This window comes from Nelumbo nucifera, chromosome 1 (genome assembly GCF_055504915.1).
Source record: "Nelumbo nucifera cultivar China Antique chromosome 1, China Antique-T2T, whole genome shotgun sequence".
NCBI classification, from domain to species: Eukaryota; Viridiplantae; Streptophyta; class Magnoliopsida; order Proteales; family Nelumbonaceae; genus Nelumbo; species Nelumbo nucifera.
In genome coordinates this window covers 41,374,978-41,391,393 of record NC_142649.1, presented here as the reverse complement: position 1 = coordinate 41,391,393, position 16,416 = coordinate 41,374,978, and the positions used below count along the sequence as shown (strand labels likewise).

Below are 16,416 nucleotides of genomic sequence, written 5' to 3'. Positions count from 1 at the left end.
TGTCTCAACCCCATAACCTCCTGTTATGTGTAATGCCCAAAAAAAATCCTTGCATTTCCTAATAGTTTATCGTATCCTGATAGAAATCTTAAAATTGCTTCTCTTATACTAGTTGCAATACCGATATTTTGAACCTTAGGTTGTAATCACTTACTTTTAATGTTACCATAACCATGAACTATTCATGGTGGTAATCATACACCGTGAACTCATACAACAATGATCCATCCTCAGCATAATGAAGTAGATAATAGCAGCTATCACAAAAATAGCATGGATTCTCTGGAGCCCACTTATCATCGACAGTAACCTTTGTAGCTCGATAGATCTTGCATACTGAGCATTTCCGAGGACGGGTTTTTAATTGAAATATTAGTACTGGGTAAACTAATTGGTTCTGCACATCCTCTGGGTGAATCAATCTCATGTCTCTAATCACCATGACATGCTTGCAGTCTCCCTGTGCCAACCATATTGTTAAATCGTATTAAGTTAATGAACCAGCAATGTAATTACTATATTACTACTTCAGTGATGATTTTGTGAGGCATAACAATTGACCAATAAAAAGGTTTTTATGGAAAATCAAGAAAGAGGTGAGCTACACAATGGGCAAAGAAAATACCCTTACCATGGTTTAATAAAAAAGTACTTGTGAACATGGTCTAATAAAAAAGTACTTGGAAATGTGCAAGACTCTTGAGTCATCTAAATCTTTTAAATAAGTAGTTGATAGGCCCACAACCCTTAGCAGGCCCACATCAGCATCCTAGCCCAGGCAGCTACTAGACTAATCGTTCAGAGCTATGGAAGGAAGCCACGTCATAGAGACAGTTAGAAGGAGAATAAAATGCATGAGTCGCATGTAACAGAATCACATCTGAGACTGATGATATTATAAATAGAAAGCCAGAAAGGAAGGAGGCAGAAGTGATTAAACCCAAACTATCCTCTCTTAGTAACCTAACAATGAGTTAACCTAACAAAATTGGTACCATAGCTCAAGGATAGCAATGGCTACCATTATACCTTCAATGGTGGATGAATGGATAGATCAGATTGAGACCAGTCTTCATAAGGTGTTGGGAGATGTCTGGGACATCTAGGAATCACCGGTGGTTATCATGACACACTACAAGAAACTTAATCCAGTGGCTGTGAGAATGAATCAGAGGAGTCCAGTCAGGGAAGTGGCTGGACAATCAGATCTACACAAAAGAAACATGCCAAGATAGACTTTCCTTCTCAGGTGAGGATCCGATTCCCTAGATATACAAGGCAAAAGGTACTTCAAGGCCGTCAAAGAGTGGCCATTGCCTCAATCCACTTAGAGGAGAAGCCTTGTGGTACCTTTGGTATCGGAGATCCCACCCACAGGTGACTTGGAATGATTTCATAGGGGCATTGTGCATTAGATTTGGACCAACAGCTTATGAGGATTTCAATGAGGCTCTCTCAAAACTTAAACAAACCAGATTTGTGCACGAGTATCAAATTGAATTCAAGAGAATAGCCGAATGAGTTCATAGATGATCAAAAGGAGCCTTGGTGGGGTGTTTTATTGGTGAACTCAAGGAAGAAAAATTGTATTGAAGTGAAAGCCCTCAAGCCGGAAACAGTACTAGCAGCAGTGGGGCTAGCCAGACTGCAAGAAGAGAAACTGAGTTGACTCAGATAAGCCAACCAACTGGACAATTAAATGACCCCTTATAACCAGATCTGAAAAGGGCTCAGTTTGGTCCACTAATTCTGCTCCAATACTTAGAATCCCTTATAAGAAGCCATAGTTTTCAAGGCGCCAAGTCGAGGCTAGGCGACAGGGAGGTGCCTTGTCACCTAGTTGCCTAGGTGGGCACCTAGGCAATGCCTTGGCGATGGATTTTTTTTTTTTAACTAAAAATCATATATTCTAAGGTAGTTCCGAGGTTCTATAACCATATTTCCTTGATAAATATCCATAATTTTCATAAGTATAAATTTCATGTTAAAGTATAGAAAATCAACATATTTATGAGAAGAAAAAGAAGAAAGAAAAGAAAATTCAAAAAATATAGGGGCTGAACCCCTATTTTTCTTATAGGAAAAGAAGAAAAGAAGAAAAGAAGAAAAGAAAAGGTGCGGAAGAAGAAAATGTATTGATTAGACAAAATTTTTAGTTTATTCATATTTATTGGTTCAGGTTTTGAAGTCTTTGAGGGTTCAATTCATCAATTAGCAATGTCAGTGTTGATTAAATCCTAACAAATAAGAAATAATAAAAAAATAAATTAATATATAACACACAAAATGAATATTTTAGTTTAATAATGTCTATTTCATAATTATAATCTCAAAAAATTAATATAAAAAGTATTCTATAACACAATATACAAAACTGCTTGGCGATTAGGTGAGGCGAGCCTCCAAGGGCACCTTGTCGCCTAGGCATCGCCTTAACAACTATGTAAGGAACTATCCTGGGATGAAATGCGAACCCGTAGAGGAAAAGGGCTATGCTACAATTGCAATGAGAAATTTGGCCAAAGAACATAAATGTAAAACCCAACAGGTGTTTATCTTGCAAACTGATGGGCCTAAAGGCATTGATAACCTGAATGCTGCTCTACAAGGTGCAAACTCAGAATGAATAGGTCTATGAGGCTAAGACTTCTTAGATATCATTACAAACATTGAATTGTCTGACTTACCCTCAGATCATGAGAGTTGAAGGCCAGGTAGCAGGCCAACGGGTGTCTATCCTTACTGATAGTGGGAGCAACCTCAATTTTGTAACCCACATACTTTGCTCACCAATTGGGGCCATAGTTGTCAAGGCATCACCTAGGTGACTAGGCGCCTCGCCCAAACACCTTTTAGCAACTAGGCACACTTCTAGGTGACTAGGCGCCCACCTAGGCGATTAAGTGCCTGCCTTGGAAACAAAAATGACAAGGCGGGCACCTTTTATAATATCATTTATATTGTTTTATCACATTAATGTATGTGTTAATATATTTCATTATATATATATATATATCAATTATACTTTGTTTTAATGTTTTACTATTGAAATTTAAAAGATCAAAAGGGTTTTGAGGAGAGAAAATGAAAGAAAGAAAGAAAGAGGAAAGAAAGAACAGAATTATAAAGAGGTTCTTTTTCTTTTTCTATTCCCTCTCTCTAATTAAATAAAATAGAAACTCCATCCTTGTTTTTTCTATTTTACTTTCCATCTTGAATATTTATCATATAAAGTCAATAACTTTTTCAACTGCTAATTGATATGAAATATTAAATACTTATTATAGTAGTATTATTTTTGAAAATAATGATATTAATATATGTAAAAGATTTTTATCTTTTAGACGTGATGATTCACCACATTTTTAGAGGAAATTTAATATTCTTAATAAAGAGAATTGCTATTTTTTCACATAATATACTGGCCGACTAGGCGCCCCAGTGTCGCCCGGAACCGCCTAGACGCCTTGAAAACTATGATTGGGGCTGACTGTTTGGCACACCACCCCATCTATGGTACATGTGGCCAATAGCAACCATTTGAATTGCAAGGACCTCCATCCACTCGAATTCATTGGAGCTTGATATAGTACATTTCATATCTGTTGGGATGAGGGGTCTTGGGGGTGAAGCCTTGGCCAACACATCCTTTCCCTTCCCTTCCCTTTCCATCCTTTTTCTTCCCTTTCTTTTTCCTTTCCCTTTCCCTTTCCCTTTCCCTTTTCCTTAGTTTTCTTTTATTTTTTTTTCTTTGTATGGGGTAGTGCATGAGGCAAAACATTCAAGGTGGATGAGCCTACCCCCCTGCATGTTGCCACAACCATAGAATTCCTATTACCCCCAGTGCTGCCCCGACCAATGTCAGGCCCTATATAAAAATAGGAGATTGAGTGGATGGTGCAGGAGCTCTTAGATAAAATGATGATCCAACTCAACAACAGTCCTTGCTCCTTTTCAGTCTTATTGGTCAGAAAAAAGGATGAATCTTGGAGGTTTGTGTAGACTATAGAGCCCTTAACCACATCATGGTCAAAGACCGCTTCTCAATACTGCTGATAGATTAACTATTGGATGAATTGTGAGACACTAGGGTATCATCAGATCTGGGTTCACACGGAGAACATGCACAAGACTGGTTTTAGAACTCATGATGGCACTATGAGTCTTTGGTCATGCCATTTGGACTGACCAATGCACTGTCCACATTCCAATCTTTTACGAATGAAACCTTTAGGCCCAATCTGTGAAATACATCCGGTTTTTTTATGTACTTGTCAATAGTAGGGACTGGGAACAAAATTCTTATACACTTCATGGATAGCTTGAAAAGGCTCTGTGACATTATTTATTTGCCAAAGAGAACAAATACACTTTGTCAGGCCCGCGTCCACTACTTGAGCCACACTGTGGAAGTGGGTTAGGTTTTGGCTGATCCAGAAAATAAAAAGGTCTGTATGATTAACTGGGCTCAACCCACTAATGTCAAACACTTGAGAGGCTACACTGTGAAAGTGGGTTAGGTTTTGGCTGATTGTGAAAAAAAAAAACTGTATGATTAACTGGGCTCCGCCCACTAATGTGAAACATTTGAGAGGGTTCTTGGGCCTCACAAACTACTACTGTAGATTTATCAAGGGTTATGGACAGCTTGCAGCTCCTATCATCCAATTGCTCAAAAATGAATCTTTTGTCTGGACGGATCAGGCCCAACAAGCCTTTGAAATCCTGAAGGCCGCAGTGACCATTCCACCCACCCTCATCTTACTGGATTTCTTGAAGACATTTGTTGTTGAGTGTGATCTGGTAATGGATTGGGTGTGGTGCTTATGCAAGAAAATAGGCCTATAGCGTATTTCAGCAAGGCACTGTTATCTCAAGCTCAAGCCAAGTCAACCTATGAGAAAGAGCTCATGGTCGTAGCCCTACTAGTCCAAAAGTGGTGATATATGTAATGGGTCGTCGATTCATCATAGCACCAAACAAAAGAGACTTATGCATCTCTTGGATGAGATAATCCTAACAAAAGATCAGCAGAAGTGGGCGACCAAGCTTCTCAGCTACGATTATGTGATTGAATACAAACCTGGCCCATCCAATTTGGTAGCTGATGAGCTCTCTAGATGGGGTAGAGCTATCACAACTCGATAAGCCCAAGCCCATATTTCCCCTATTACAGGAGCTGTGAACTGAGGCCCAGAATGACCTGAAACCTTGCAAGATACAAGAGCAACTGGACTTTGATCCCTTCATGGCCCCAGGTTACAAGGTAGTGGACTCTAATCTTTATCAGTTTATCATAATGTAGACTCGTAATATTGGCCCAGTCGGCCCATACACCTGAGCCGTAAAGGTAGTTTCATGACTCAATAATAGGTAGGTATTCTAGAGTTTTGAGGACCTATTGAAGACTTGCTCCGTTTCCTAGAGCATAAGTATTCCACCCAAACCCCCACTAGCTTACTACAACCTCTATAGATTCCCGAAAGGGCTTGGGAAGGTGTCTCTCTGGACTTTATACCGTCCAACACACAACTCTTGTGCAGCTTCAAAGCGTTCTCTTCCTCTTCTTTGCCCAAGAAGCAGATGTAGAAGGTGAACTCTCCCACCAAGTGTACAAAACCTATTCACGAAATTGTTTCACAAGTTTCAGTACCTTCAGCACGAGACCCATCAATGAGCAAAATAAAGTATTTATATCCACCCATGCAAGGTAAATGACATGCCCCCCCCGCCACACACACATCAAAGTGAACAATATGAGAAGGAACAATAGATCTTTTATTACCTGTAGATCTTTTCTACAATGCTTTGAAAACTTACAGGACTCACAATGTAATCGTAAACTGGAAAAATTTATCTTTAAATAAAGCTAGAAACAAAAGACTCGATGAAGAAAAGGAAAGATGACCTACACGATAGTGACATAACATAACACGATTAACTGACTCTAACACATTTGACCCAAAAGATGCTCTCTGAGGTGGTACTTGGATTTTTTTAGGCATGTCCAACAAGTATACCCCATTCATGGTCACTCCCAACCACCTTTTGAGATCTCGTGTCCTAAAAAACGTAGTAAGAAAGAAAGAAGGTTACACTGCAATTCAAGAAGTTTTCCACAATAGCTCCTACAGATTTCTTATCACCAGTATTATTGTTCTTGAATCTTGGAGGCAAGTGCTCTGGATGTAGCTTCCAACAGTTGTACTCTGTGTGCTTTGGCTTTTTACAGTATTCACACACAACATCCTTCTTATCAGTGGTAACCCTAGGATTCATCTCGGCATTAGCAAAGTGATTGATTGGGGAATGGGGATTCCACAATTTGGGCTTGTCTCTTACTCTGCTCACTACTAACCATAGCATAAGCTTGAGATAGGGTCACCTCATCCTCTGCTAGAATATTCCATCTAACAATATCATATTCAAGGTTGAAATCCAATAAGGAACTCAAAGACCTGGTTTCTCTCCAGTAATTTCGTACGAGTCTCAGCATCTTTCATGCATCCCCACACAATATTCTCCATTAGGTCAATCTCTTGCCAAAGAGATTTCAGCATTGAGAAATAAATAGCTACGGGTTTCTCCCCCTATCTTAGACTATTCACATTATTCTTTACTTTTTAGGCCCTAGTAACATTCAACTTTTGGGAATAGTTCTCTGAGCACTGTCCCACACCTTTGCAATATACATCTATAGGTAGTATTGGCTGATAAGAGGTTGCATGGAATTTACTAACCAATCTACAACTGTATAGTTTTCCTGCACCTCTCCTAGGTAGGGCCATCTTCCTTGGGTTTCTTACTCCCAGTGATGTACCCTCATTTCCCTCTATTGTAGACATGGATCTTTATTGATAGAGACACTGCCAAATAATTGGTTCCATTTAACTACATTGTGGTTATTGCTCCTAATAGAGTCTCCACAGACCCTCCCTAGCCAAACCCAAAGTTTCTAGCTTGTTTTGTCTCACCTCTAGTTTGCTTCATTGGCTAAATGGAAACAAACAAAAATAAAAACGGGGTTTCACAGAACCACTGACCTGAAGCCAAAACTACTCCTCAATCACCCTAAACTAGGGTTTCATAGAACTTGGGAACCTAGGAGAAAGAAAGTGTAGTCGCTCCTACCAGGGACTCCAGAACCCTTTCCAACCTAAATCAATCTCAATGTAGGTCCAAAAATTCCCTTCAAGCCCCAAGCACCAGCTTCAAATTGTCTCTAGAGCCCTTAATTCAATTTCTCCAAGCACCAACTAGGGTTTTCAGGAAAATCTCTAAGAAACTATCTTGAGCCTCAAACTAAGTTTGTCTTCTTCAAAAACCTATGGGCTGTATAAGCTATCAATCAATCAGCTGATCAATTCTCCAACACACTGTGTATGGCCTAAAAGAAGAAATTGAAGGTGGGAACTTGCTCTGATACCAAGTTGTAAATCACACTTGCAATAAATCAAAAAATAAACCAAAAGAAAAGAAAAGAAAAGAAAGGAGGAAGAAGAGAATAGAAGAAAGAAGAGAGTCGATCATTCCTCTCTTTAGTCCCATAAAACACTTTTATTAGATACAATTACAGGGATGCCCCTAGTAGGGCGCCTAGCTCAATAAAGACAATAACAATTCAAAACAAGGCCCATAATTATGGCCCACTAATAAAACATAAACACCACTAGAATAAAAGAATTAAGGTCCATTCGGCCCAACATCTCTACAACTGAGGAATGCTGAACAATCTAAAAATGTGGAGATCAATTCCTCTTATTCCCAATAATTAATATTTCTCCTTAGCTTAGGGGACCAAACAAGATGACCTCCAACCAAGTCATAATAGTCCTTGATGGTTGCCTCCATAGGTCCCCTAACTCTACCTCATAGTGATATCATATTCTTATATAGAAAGCTACATGCAATGCATGAAAAAAGAAAAAAAAGAAAAGAAAAGAGAAGACTACCTGGTGACAATAGAGATATCCAGCACCAAGACGAAACTTCAAGTCACAAAAGCGAGTCTTATGCATGTCAACAGCTTTGAAATGAGGCAAGTGTGATATTGTCACATCCCCTAAGACTGCTTTTTTCTTTTGTTGCAACTCGCCAGATACAATGCATTCCCATTTCTCAAGAACCTCTTCCTTAGAGTTTCTAAGCCAATCAAATACGGGTTCACTATAATTTATAGCAGATGGGTCTCTCAAATCATTGCAAAATATATCCTACAGAAAGGACAAAAGATAACATTCAATAGGATCATAATAGATTATTTTCAGTAGCAAATCAATCTAATGAGCAGGTTAAGCCTTTTTTACTTCTATAAGAAAATATCCAGAAGAATCATGCTGTCCTGTTTTCTGCATCCACTGGTCAGTCAAGCAATAAATATTATCCCTTAGTTCTGTCAGGGTTTGCCTTCCAAGGACCAAGAACTCTTGGGTCTGAAAATTAATAGAAACATCAATTTTGAAGTAGAAAAATATATAGCATTAATAAATGAGAGGCTAAAGGAAACATAATGCTTGAAAAAAATAGTAGTTTACAGGAAATTTTCCCAATTTTCATATAAAGGTGGATGTAGTGTTATGAAAGTGTCAACTGGTCAATTTAGTGCCATGACTGTGTTAGAGTTAGCCGAATAACGGTAGATTAGTCAACTCACCTTGGTTAAGTTATGAGCTTATGTGACAGTCTTATTAGAGGTTCTCTGTCCCATACTTAAGTAGGGGCAGTTTAGTCCTTGTACATTTAATTAGAGCCTAATCACTATTAAGAGGTCGACTGATAGGGTTTAGCTATCAGGTTCGACAGTTCTTTCATCTTCTTCTTCTTCTCCTCTTCTTCTTCTTCTCCTTCTCTTTCTTCTTCTCCTTACTGGTTCGGACTACTGTAGCAACAGTAGAAACATGGTATCAGAGCAAGGTTCATGACCTGTTTCAGTTCGTGACAACTTCAGTTTGTGCTTCAGTTCTCTCCTTTTCTTCTCTGGGCTGTCAATGGAGAAAAGTGGTTCGTCCCAGGCCTGAAACATCTCAGCTCTTCTTTTTTTATTTTTTTTTCTGGTGCGCAGAACCTCCTTTCCTAAGAAAACAACTTCAGCAGTGAATGGTTGGCTGAAGCTCTCAAATGAAGGTTGGTTATCTCTTCTCTTTGTGCTGTTGGTATTTCTGGGTTGAAAATCTTCAAGAACTTAAGAGGACTGATCAGAACCTAGAGAACTAGGTTGGTTGTTGCCCTGGTTCTTGGAAAAATTCCAAGAACAGGCTGTGTTTACAGTGACCAAATGGTGTAAGGGCTGCTGCTGGTGGCCGAATGGTGTAGGGGCTACTGTAGGTGGCCGAATGGTGCAAGGTGTAATGCAATGGTACTAGTTGAGTTCTTGTTGGTCTTGTGGTGCCCTCTTAAAAGCGTTAAAGCAGGTCTGTATTGTGTGTGACAGCTATGGCTGTGTGGTGGTGCTTGTGATGCACAAACTCTGTTGAGTAGTTGTAAGAGAACTTGCATGTGGTTAGTAAGTGCTGAATTAATGTCGGTGTAGTCTGTGTTTTTTTGTGAAATCAGTAGTGGTGTGGATAAGAACAAAGGCGTGTTTATCTATCATTGTGTTTAGGGACTACTGTAGGTTCTGGAACATCAAACTCTTGACAGCAACACTTAGTTAGTGATTGGGAAGTCAGATTACAGGCAGCATTGAAAGAGTATCATGGCAGCAATGGGAGATGGCTGTAGTGATCAGAAACCTAGTGTGGTGGTTTCCTCTGACTATCTAGGTGTATAGATGACCTCAATTAAACTGAATGGTGAGAACTATGTTCCATGGGCCAAGTCGGTGGAAGTTTTTCTCAAGGCAAAGAGAAAAGTGAAGCATGTGAAAGAAGATAAACCACCGGCTGACTCTCTAGGGTTTGATGATTGGGAACAGGAGGATGCTCAAATCATGACATGGCTATGGAACAGTATGGAACCCAAAATAAGTGCCAACTTCATGTTCTTAGATACAGCTAAGGACATATGGGAACATGCCAAGAAGCTGTATTCTGGGCAAGATAATACTACAAGGATATATCAACTCTATCAGGAGTACTTTGGTCTGCAACAAGGAAATAAAACCCTAGAAGAGTACTATGCCAGTATGAAGAACCTCAAAAATGAACTCAATGTCTATCATCCTCTCACTCCAGATGTTAAGGTTCAACAACAACAGAGGGAACAACTAGATGTCACAAGGTTCTTAGTGGGGTTGAAATCAGAGTATGAACCAGTTAGGGCCCAAATATTGGGGGGCTCTACCCTTCCTACACTTGAGGAAGTGTTTGCTCGGCTTCGCAGGATTTCTTTGGGATAGACAGAGAATCCCACACAGTCTAATAGATCAGCTTTTGTGACAGCCAGAGGAGGTGGACGTGGTACGAAAGGGGGAGGACATGCCTCCCGAGGAGGTTGTGGTGGTTCCATATTTGGCTGTGGTGGTGGTCGTGACTCAGGGGGAGGCCGTGGCAAAGAAAAAGGCAGCTCTACAAGGAAGTGTATCCACTGTGGCAGGGAAGGACATTTGGTAAATTTCTGTTATGATCTCCATGGCCGCCCTCCCTCTAAATGGGCCAATCATGTTGTTGCTAGTGGGGTTGATGCCAATGATAATCAATAGGCAGACCTAACTCCTTCCACATCTACATCTGTTTCCGGAAGGGAGATGGTGAGTGTACCGCGTGATGAGTATGAGCGGTTCCTTTAGTCCACTTCACAGCACACTACTGCTACTCTTGCCCACTCAGGTATAGCTTACCTGTCATCTAAAACCTCTCCTTGGATTATTGACTTTGGAGCCTCTGATCACATGACTGGGACTCCAGGTGTGTTCTCTTCTCTCTCTGAAACTTCCACATCTCAAACTGTTACCCTTGCCAATGGTTCCTCCTCTCCCATCTGTGGTGTTGGCAATGTTGACATGGCTTCTCTTTCTTTATCATCTGTTCTATATGTCCCTAAGTTTTCATTCAATCTTATGTCTGTTAGTAAATTAACCAAGACTCTTAACTGTTCTGTTACTTTTTTCCCTTCCTCTTGTGTTTTTCAGGATCTCAGGATGGGGAAGAAGATTGGTGGGGGGCATGAAGCTAGTGGATTGTATTATCTTGACGGTGGTGGATCGTCAGTTGCACTTCAGACTTTACTCACTCCCCTACAGTGGCATTGTCGACTGGGACATCCTTCTCTCAAGGCACTCAAGATACTAGTTCCGTCTTTGAGTCATTTGTCAGTGTTACAGTGTGAGTCGTGTCAGTTTGGGAAACATCGTCGTATTTCCTTCAGTCCTAGAGTTGAAGTCGTATGTTGAGTCCTTTTGCTTTGGTTCATTCAGATGTTTGGGGCCCGATCAAGATAGTCTTATAATGGTTACAAGTATTTTGTCACTTTTATTGATGATTGTTCAAGAATGACATGAGTTTATTTAATGAAAGAACGGAGTGAATTATTTTCCATTTTTCAAAAATTCCATGCTGAAATACGTACACAATTTGGTGTTCCAATCAAAGTTCTTCGTTCAGATAATGGTCGTGAATATTTTCTTACTTCCTTTCAACAGTATTTAGAACAGCATGGCATCAATCATCAAACTTCATGTGCATCCACTCCTCAACAAAATGGGGTGGCTGAACAGAAGAACCGTCATCTCCTTGAAACGTCTCGGTCTATTCTTCATCATATGAGTGTTCCTAAACGGTTTTGGAGTGATGCTGTACTTACTGCGTGTTTCCTCATTAATCGGATGCCCTCCTTTATTCTTCATGGTCGGTCTCCCTTCTCTATCTTGTTCCCCACCTTGTCTCCCTTTCCATTAACACCTCGTATCTTTGGCTGTGTGTGCTTTGTTCACAATCTGAGTCCTAGAATAGACAAGTTGGATGCACGCTCCATTAAGTGTGTCTTTCTTGGCTACTCTCAGACTCAAAAAGGGTACAAGTGTTACAATCCCATTACTCGGAAGTGCTATGTCTGTCCTGATGTCACTTTTTTTGAGTTTGTTCCCTTCTTCTCAGGAACTAAAGCATCTTCGTCTCCACCTTTACTTCCTCTTCCTCTTCCGATCAGTGATCCCGTTCCGAGTGTTCCTGTTGGAGTTGACTCGTCACCTCATCCAGTGCAGATCCCTACTGAACGACCACCAATACGACAAGTGTATACACGTCGAACGACATCGGCCCCTCCTCCAGCTTCTACCTTGTCCACGGATCCGGTCGTTGCTCCTGTTGCTGAACCCTCAGGACTTGATCTACCCATTGCCTTACGGAAAGGTAAACGTAGTTCTACTCTCCATCCCATTTCCAATTTTGTTTCAGTATCTCGCCTTTCCGCCTCACATCGCCAGTTTGTTTCACTATTGTCATCTATTTCCATACCTAACAATGTCCAAGAGGCTCTTAGTTCACCTGGGTGGAGGCAGGCAATGGAGGAGGAACTCTCTGCTCTTCAGGATACTCACACGTGGGAGCTCACTACTCTTCCTCCTGGTAAGCATGTTGTGGGTTGTAAATGGGTGTATACTGTTAAATACTTGCCAGATGGTAGTGGAGCATCTGAAAGCCAGACTTGTTGCTAAAGGTTATTCACAGTTGTATGGAGTGGACTATATGGAGACCTTCTCTCCAGTGGCTAAGATTAGCTCTGTCCGTGTGTTAATTTCCCTGGCAGTTATGTATGATTGGCCCCTATTTCAACTTGACATAAAAAATGCCTCCCTTCATGGTGACCTTATAGAGGAGGTATATATGGAGCAACCACCTGGGTTTGTTGCTCAGGGGGAGGCTAGTAAGGTGTGCAGACTGAAAAAGGCAAGTTATGGGTTAAAACAATCGCCTCGTGCTTGGTTCGGGAAGTTTAGTGAAGTGGTGAAGAATTTTGGAATGAAACAATGCCAGGTTGATCACTCAGTGTTCAGCTATGACTCAGAAGCTGGAAAGATTTTATTAGTGGTCTATGTGGATGATATTGTCATAACTGGCAGTGACAAATTGGGGATCGACAAACTAAAGGTCTTTCTGCAAAATCATTTTCAAACAAAAGACCTTGGGACATTGAAGTATTTCTTGGGAATAGAAGTTGCTAGATCAAGACAAGGCGTAAACCTGTATCAAAGAAAATATGTTCTCGATCTATTGGACGAAACAGGATTGTTAGGTGCAAAACCGGCTGAGACTCCTATGGAACCAAATGTTAAATTGAGCAGTGATACAGGGGAAATATTTGATGATCCTGGAAGGTATAGACGACTAGTGGGGAAGCTAAACTATTTGACTATCACGAGACCAGACATCTCCTTTGCAATCAGTGTGGTGAGCCAATTTATGCAGAACTCTCGTATATCTCACTGGGATGCAGTTCTTAGAATTGTAAGATATCTGAAGGGAGCTCCGGGCCGTGGGCTATTGTATAAACCAGGAGGAAAACTTGAAGTAGTTGGGTACACGGATGCAGATTGGGCGGGCTCTGTGTCTGATAGAAGATCTACTACAGGTTACTGCACATTTCTTGGAGGAAATCTTGTGACGTGGAAGAGTAAAAAGCAGATGGTTGTGGCTAGAAGCAGTGCTGAAGCCGAGTACAGAGCCATGGCACACACTACATGTGAATTAGTGTGGTTGAGGAATCTCCTACAAGAAATCGGGTTCCACATGGATAAACCTATGAAGTTGTACTGTGACAATCAAGTTGCGCTCCATATCTCATCCAACCCTGTTTTTCATGAGAAAACAAAGCACATAGAGATTGATTGCCACTTTGTGAGGGAGAAGGTTCTTACTGGAGAGATAAGCACAGAACATGTAGGCTCAGGTGATCAGTGGGCAGATTTGTTTACAAAAGCCTTAAGCTCAGGGAGAGTGAACTATATATGTAACAAGCTGGGATTATATGACATATATTCTCCAGCTTGAGGGGGAGTGTTAGAGTTAGCCGAATAAGGGTAGATTAGTCAACTCACCTTGGTTAAGTTATGAGCTTATGTGGCAGTCTTATTAGAGGTTCTCTGTCCCATACTTAAGTAGGGGCAGTTTAGTCCTTGTACATTTAATTAGAACCTAATCACTATTAAGAGGACTGATAGGGTTTAGCTATCAGGTTCGACAGTTCTTTCATCTTCTTCTTCTTCTCCTCTTCTTCTTCTTCTTCTCCTTACTGGTTCGGACTACTGTAGCAATAGTAGAAACAGACTGCATCTCCAAAAGGTATGCCAATACTCACTGCTGTCACCTAGGAAAACTAAGCATTGACTACAAAGTTGTTCTAAAGCTTTATTTGTTAGTGATTACATCTACATATACAAGACAATGCCAACTTCAAGAAGAAAAAGTTAATAGTGGAATCCTATAATTGCTCAAATCAAAATTATCCATTTTTCACCAACTAACTCAGTTATTAAAGTCCAAGACACACATAAACAAAATGGGGGCTCTAACAAGAACAAAGTTAATCAGTAGACAAAAATCAATAAAAACTATTATGGCTTTCAAGAGGCAATAGCAAAGCAGCGAGATTACCTTCACCCACGTTCTTATGTTATGATAAATCTCAACACAGAGAACAACTTCTAGATGGGATACCACCATATGTTCATGTATTTTAGATGATTTTACCTGCAATGCATAAAACAAGAAAAGCAGAAAACGATAATCACAATATAGGGTTTCAACTAGTTGAGGCACCACAATGCACAATATTTATAAGTGATGACAAGTGTATAGCATTTCCATGTAATGGCCTAAAATAGTAACTGTCTTTGAGCATAAGCTTATGATCACAAAGATCATGGCAGGATACAAAAAGCCCCATAATAAAATAAACATGGGCCTAGTCTATGCACCTATCTGGGCAGTAGACTCAACTAGGCTAGCCCAGCCAGTTAACATCCAAAGATAGTTGTTGCTCATCACAATGTGTTTTCTAGGTTTCTCTCATGTTGGTCTATCAGTCTGCAAATGCTACATTTCATTCCCAATTTTTTGTTACTAATCACCCCTTTAAATATTAAGTTATCCCCAACTACCTACCATTGATTTCAAGCTTACTTGTTACTGTTTTCTAAGAAGAAGAAGAAAGAAGAGAAGAAAACATGTGAAAGAGGCAAAAAAGTAATGCTGGTGGCGCCAGCCATTCTATTATATACTAGGGTGATCAAACACAAAATAAAAAATTACAACAAAGTCCTAGTAGTCGACTATTAGGAAATCTCTTCATCAAGTAGTCAACTACTAGGAACAATATGCTGATAGTAGTTGTCTACTAAGAACAGTATGTTGATAGTAGTCAACTACTAAGGACAGGACTACAATCTAGGTCTCACAACACTCCTCAAGCTGAGCATAGATATCTTTCATGCCCAGCTTGCATAACAGTTTTGGGCATGACAGTTCCATAAATCTTGTCTTGGTGAGCCCCTTGGTAAGAACATCAACAAGTTGTTTGTAGACGGAATATAAGGGATGCAGAGATCCCCAAAAATAATTCTTTCTCGCACAAAGTTTCTATCAATCTCAATGTGCTTTGTTCTATCATGCTGGATTGGGTTGTTAGCAATGTCGATTGCAACCTGATTATCATAATACAGCTTTAGAGGTCCAGTTACTTCTACCCCCAACTCCTTTAGAAGAATCTGAAACCAAAGCAGTTCAGCAACATCATGGGCCATAAACCCTATATTCAGCCTTGACGCTTGATCTTGCAACAACAATTTGTTTCTTGCTCCTCCAAGTGACTAGATTGCCACCTATGAAGGTATAATATCTAGATGTAGACCTTCTATCTCCACGAGAACCTGCCCAATCGGCACCAATGTAGGCTTCCACCTCTATTTTGTCACATTTCTTAAATAGTAATCCCTTCCCAGGACATGTCTTCAAGTATCTCAAGATCCTTTCTACTGCCCTCATATGTGTAACTCGTGGAGCATGCATAAATTGTCTGACCACATGAACTGCATATGCAATATCAGGTCTTGTGAGGGATAAGTAAATCAATTTTCCAACTAATCTCTGATATCTCTCTTTGTCTAGACACAATTCTCCATCAACTTCTTGTAACCCATGATTTTGCTCTATAGGAGTATCTGTTGGTTTGGCTCCTAGCTTCCCTATCTCTTTTAGAAGGTCCAATGCATACTTCCTTTGGCAGATTTATATTCCCTCTCTATATCTAGCCACCTCTATTCCCAAGAAATGTTTCAGAGGTCCCAGATCTTTGATTTCAAACTTCGAGGCTAAGAAGTCTTTCAACTTTCGAATCTCATTCGAATCATCTCCCATAACAACCATATCATCAACATAAACAATCAATGCTATTAGTTTTCCTTCATTTCTTTTATAGAACGTGATGAGCACTGCTCTACTTGTACCCAACAACCTTCATTGCCTTGCATAATCTTTCAAACCA

The 16,416-nt window shown here is 40.2% G+C and overlaps 1 protein-coding gene across 1 annotated transcript in view; it reads right to left on the bottom strand.

The window, feature by feature from the left end:
- Positions 1-16,416, bottom strand: part of SRD2 (snRNA activating complex family protein) — an 81,725-nt gene continuing 65,309 nt past the window's right edge. Inside the window, exons 9-12 of the mRNA XM_010246520.3 lie at positions 14,529-14,624; positions 8,307-8,432; positions 7,953-8,213; positions 1-460 (exon numbers count right to left, since the gene is read on the bottom strand). Of these exons, the coding sequence (XP_010244822.1) occupies positions 179-460; positions 7,953-8,213; positions 8,307-8,432; positions 14,529-14,624 (765 nt within the window). The 3' untranslated portion in view covers positions 1-178. The remainder of the gene's footprint in view (positions 461-7,952; positions 8,214-8,306; positions 8,433-14,528; positions 14,625-16,416) is intronic.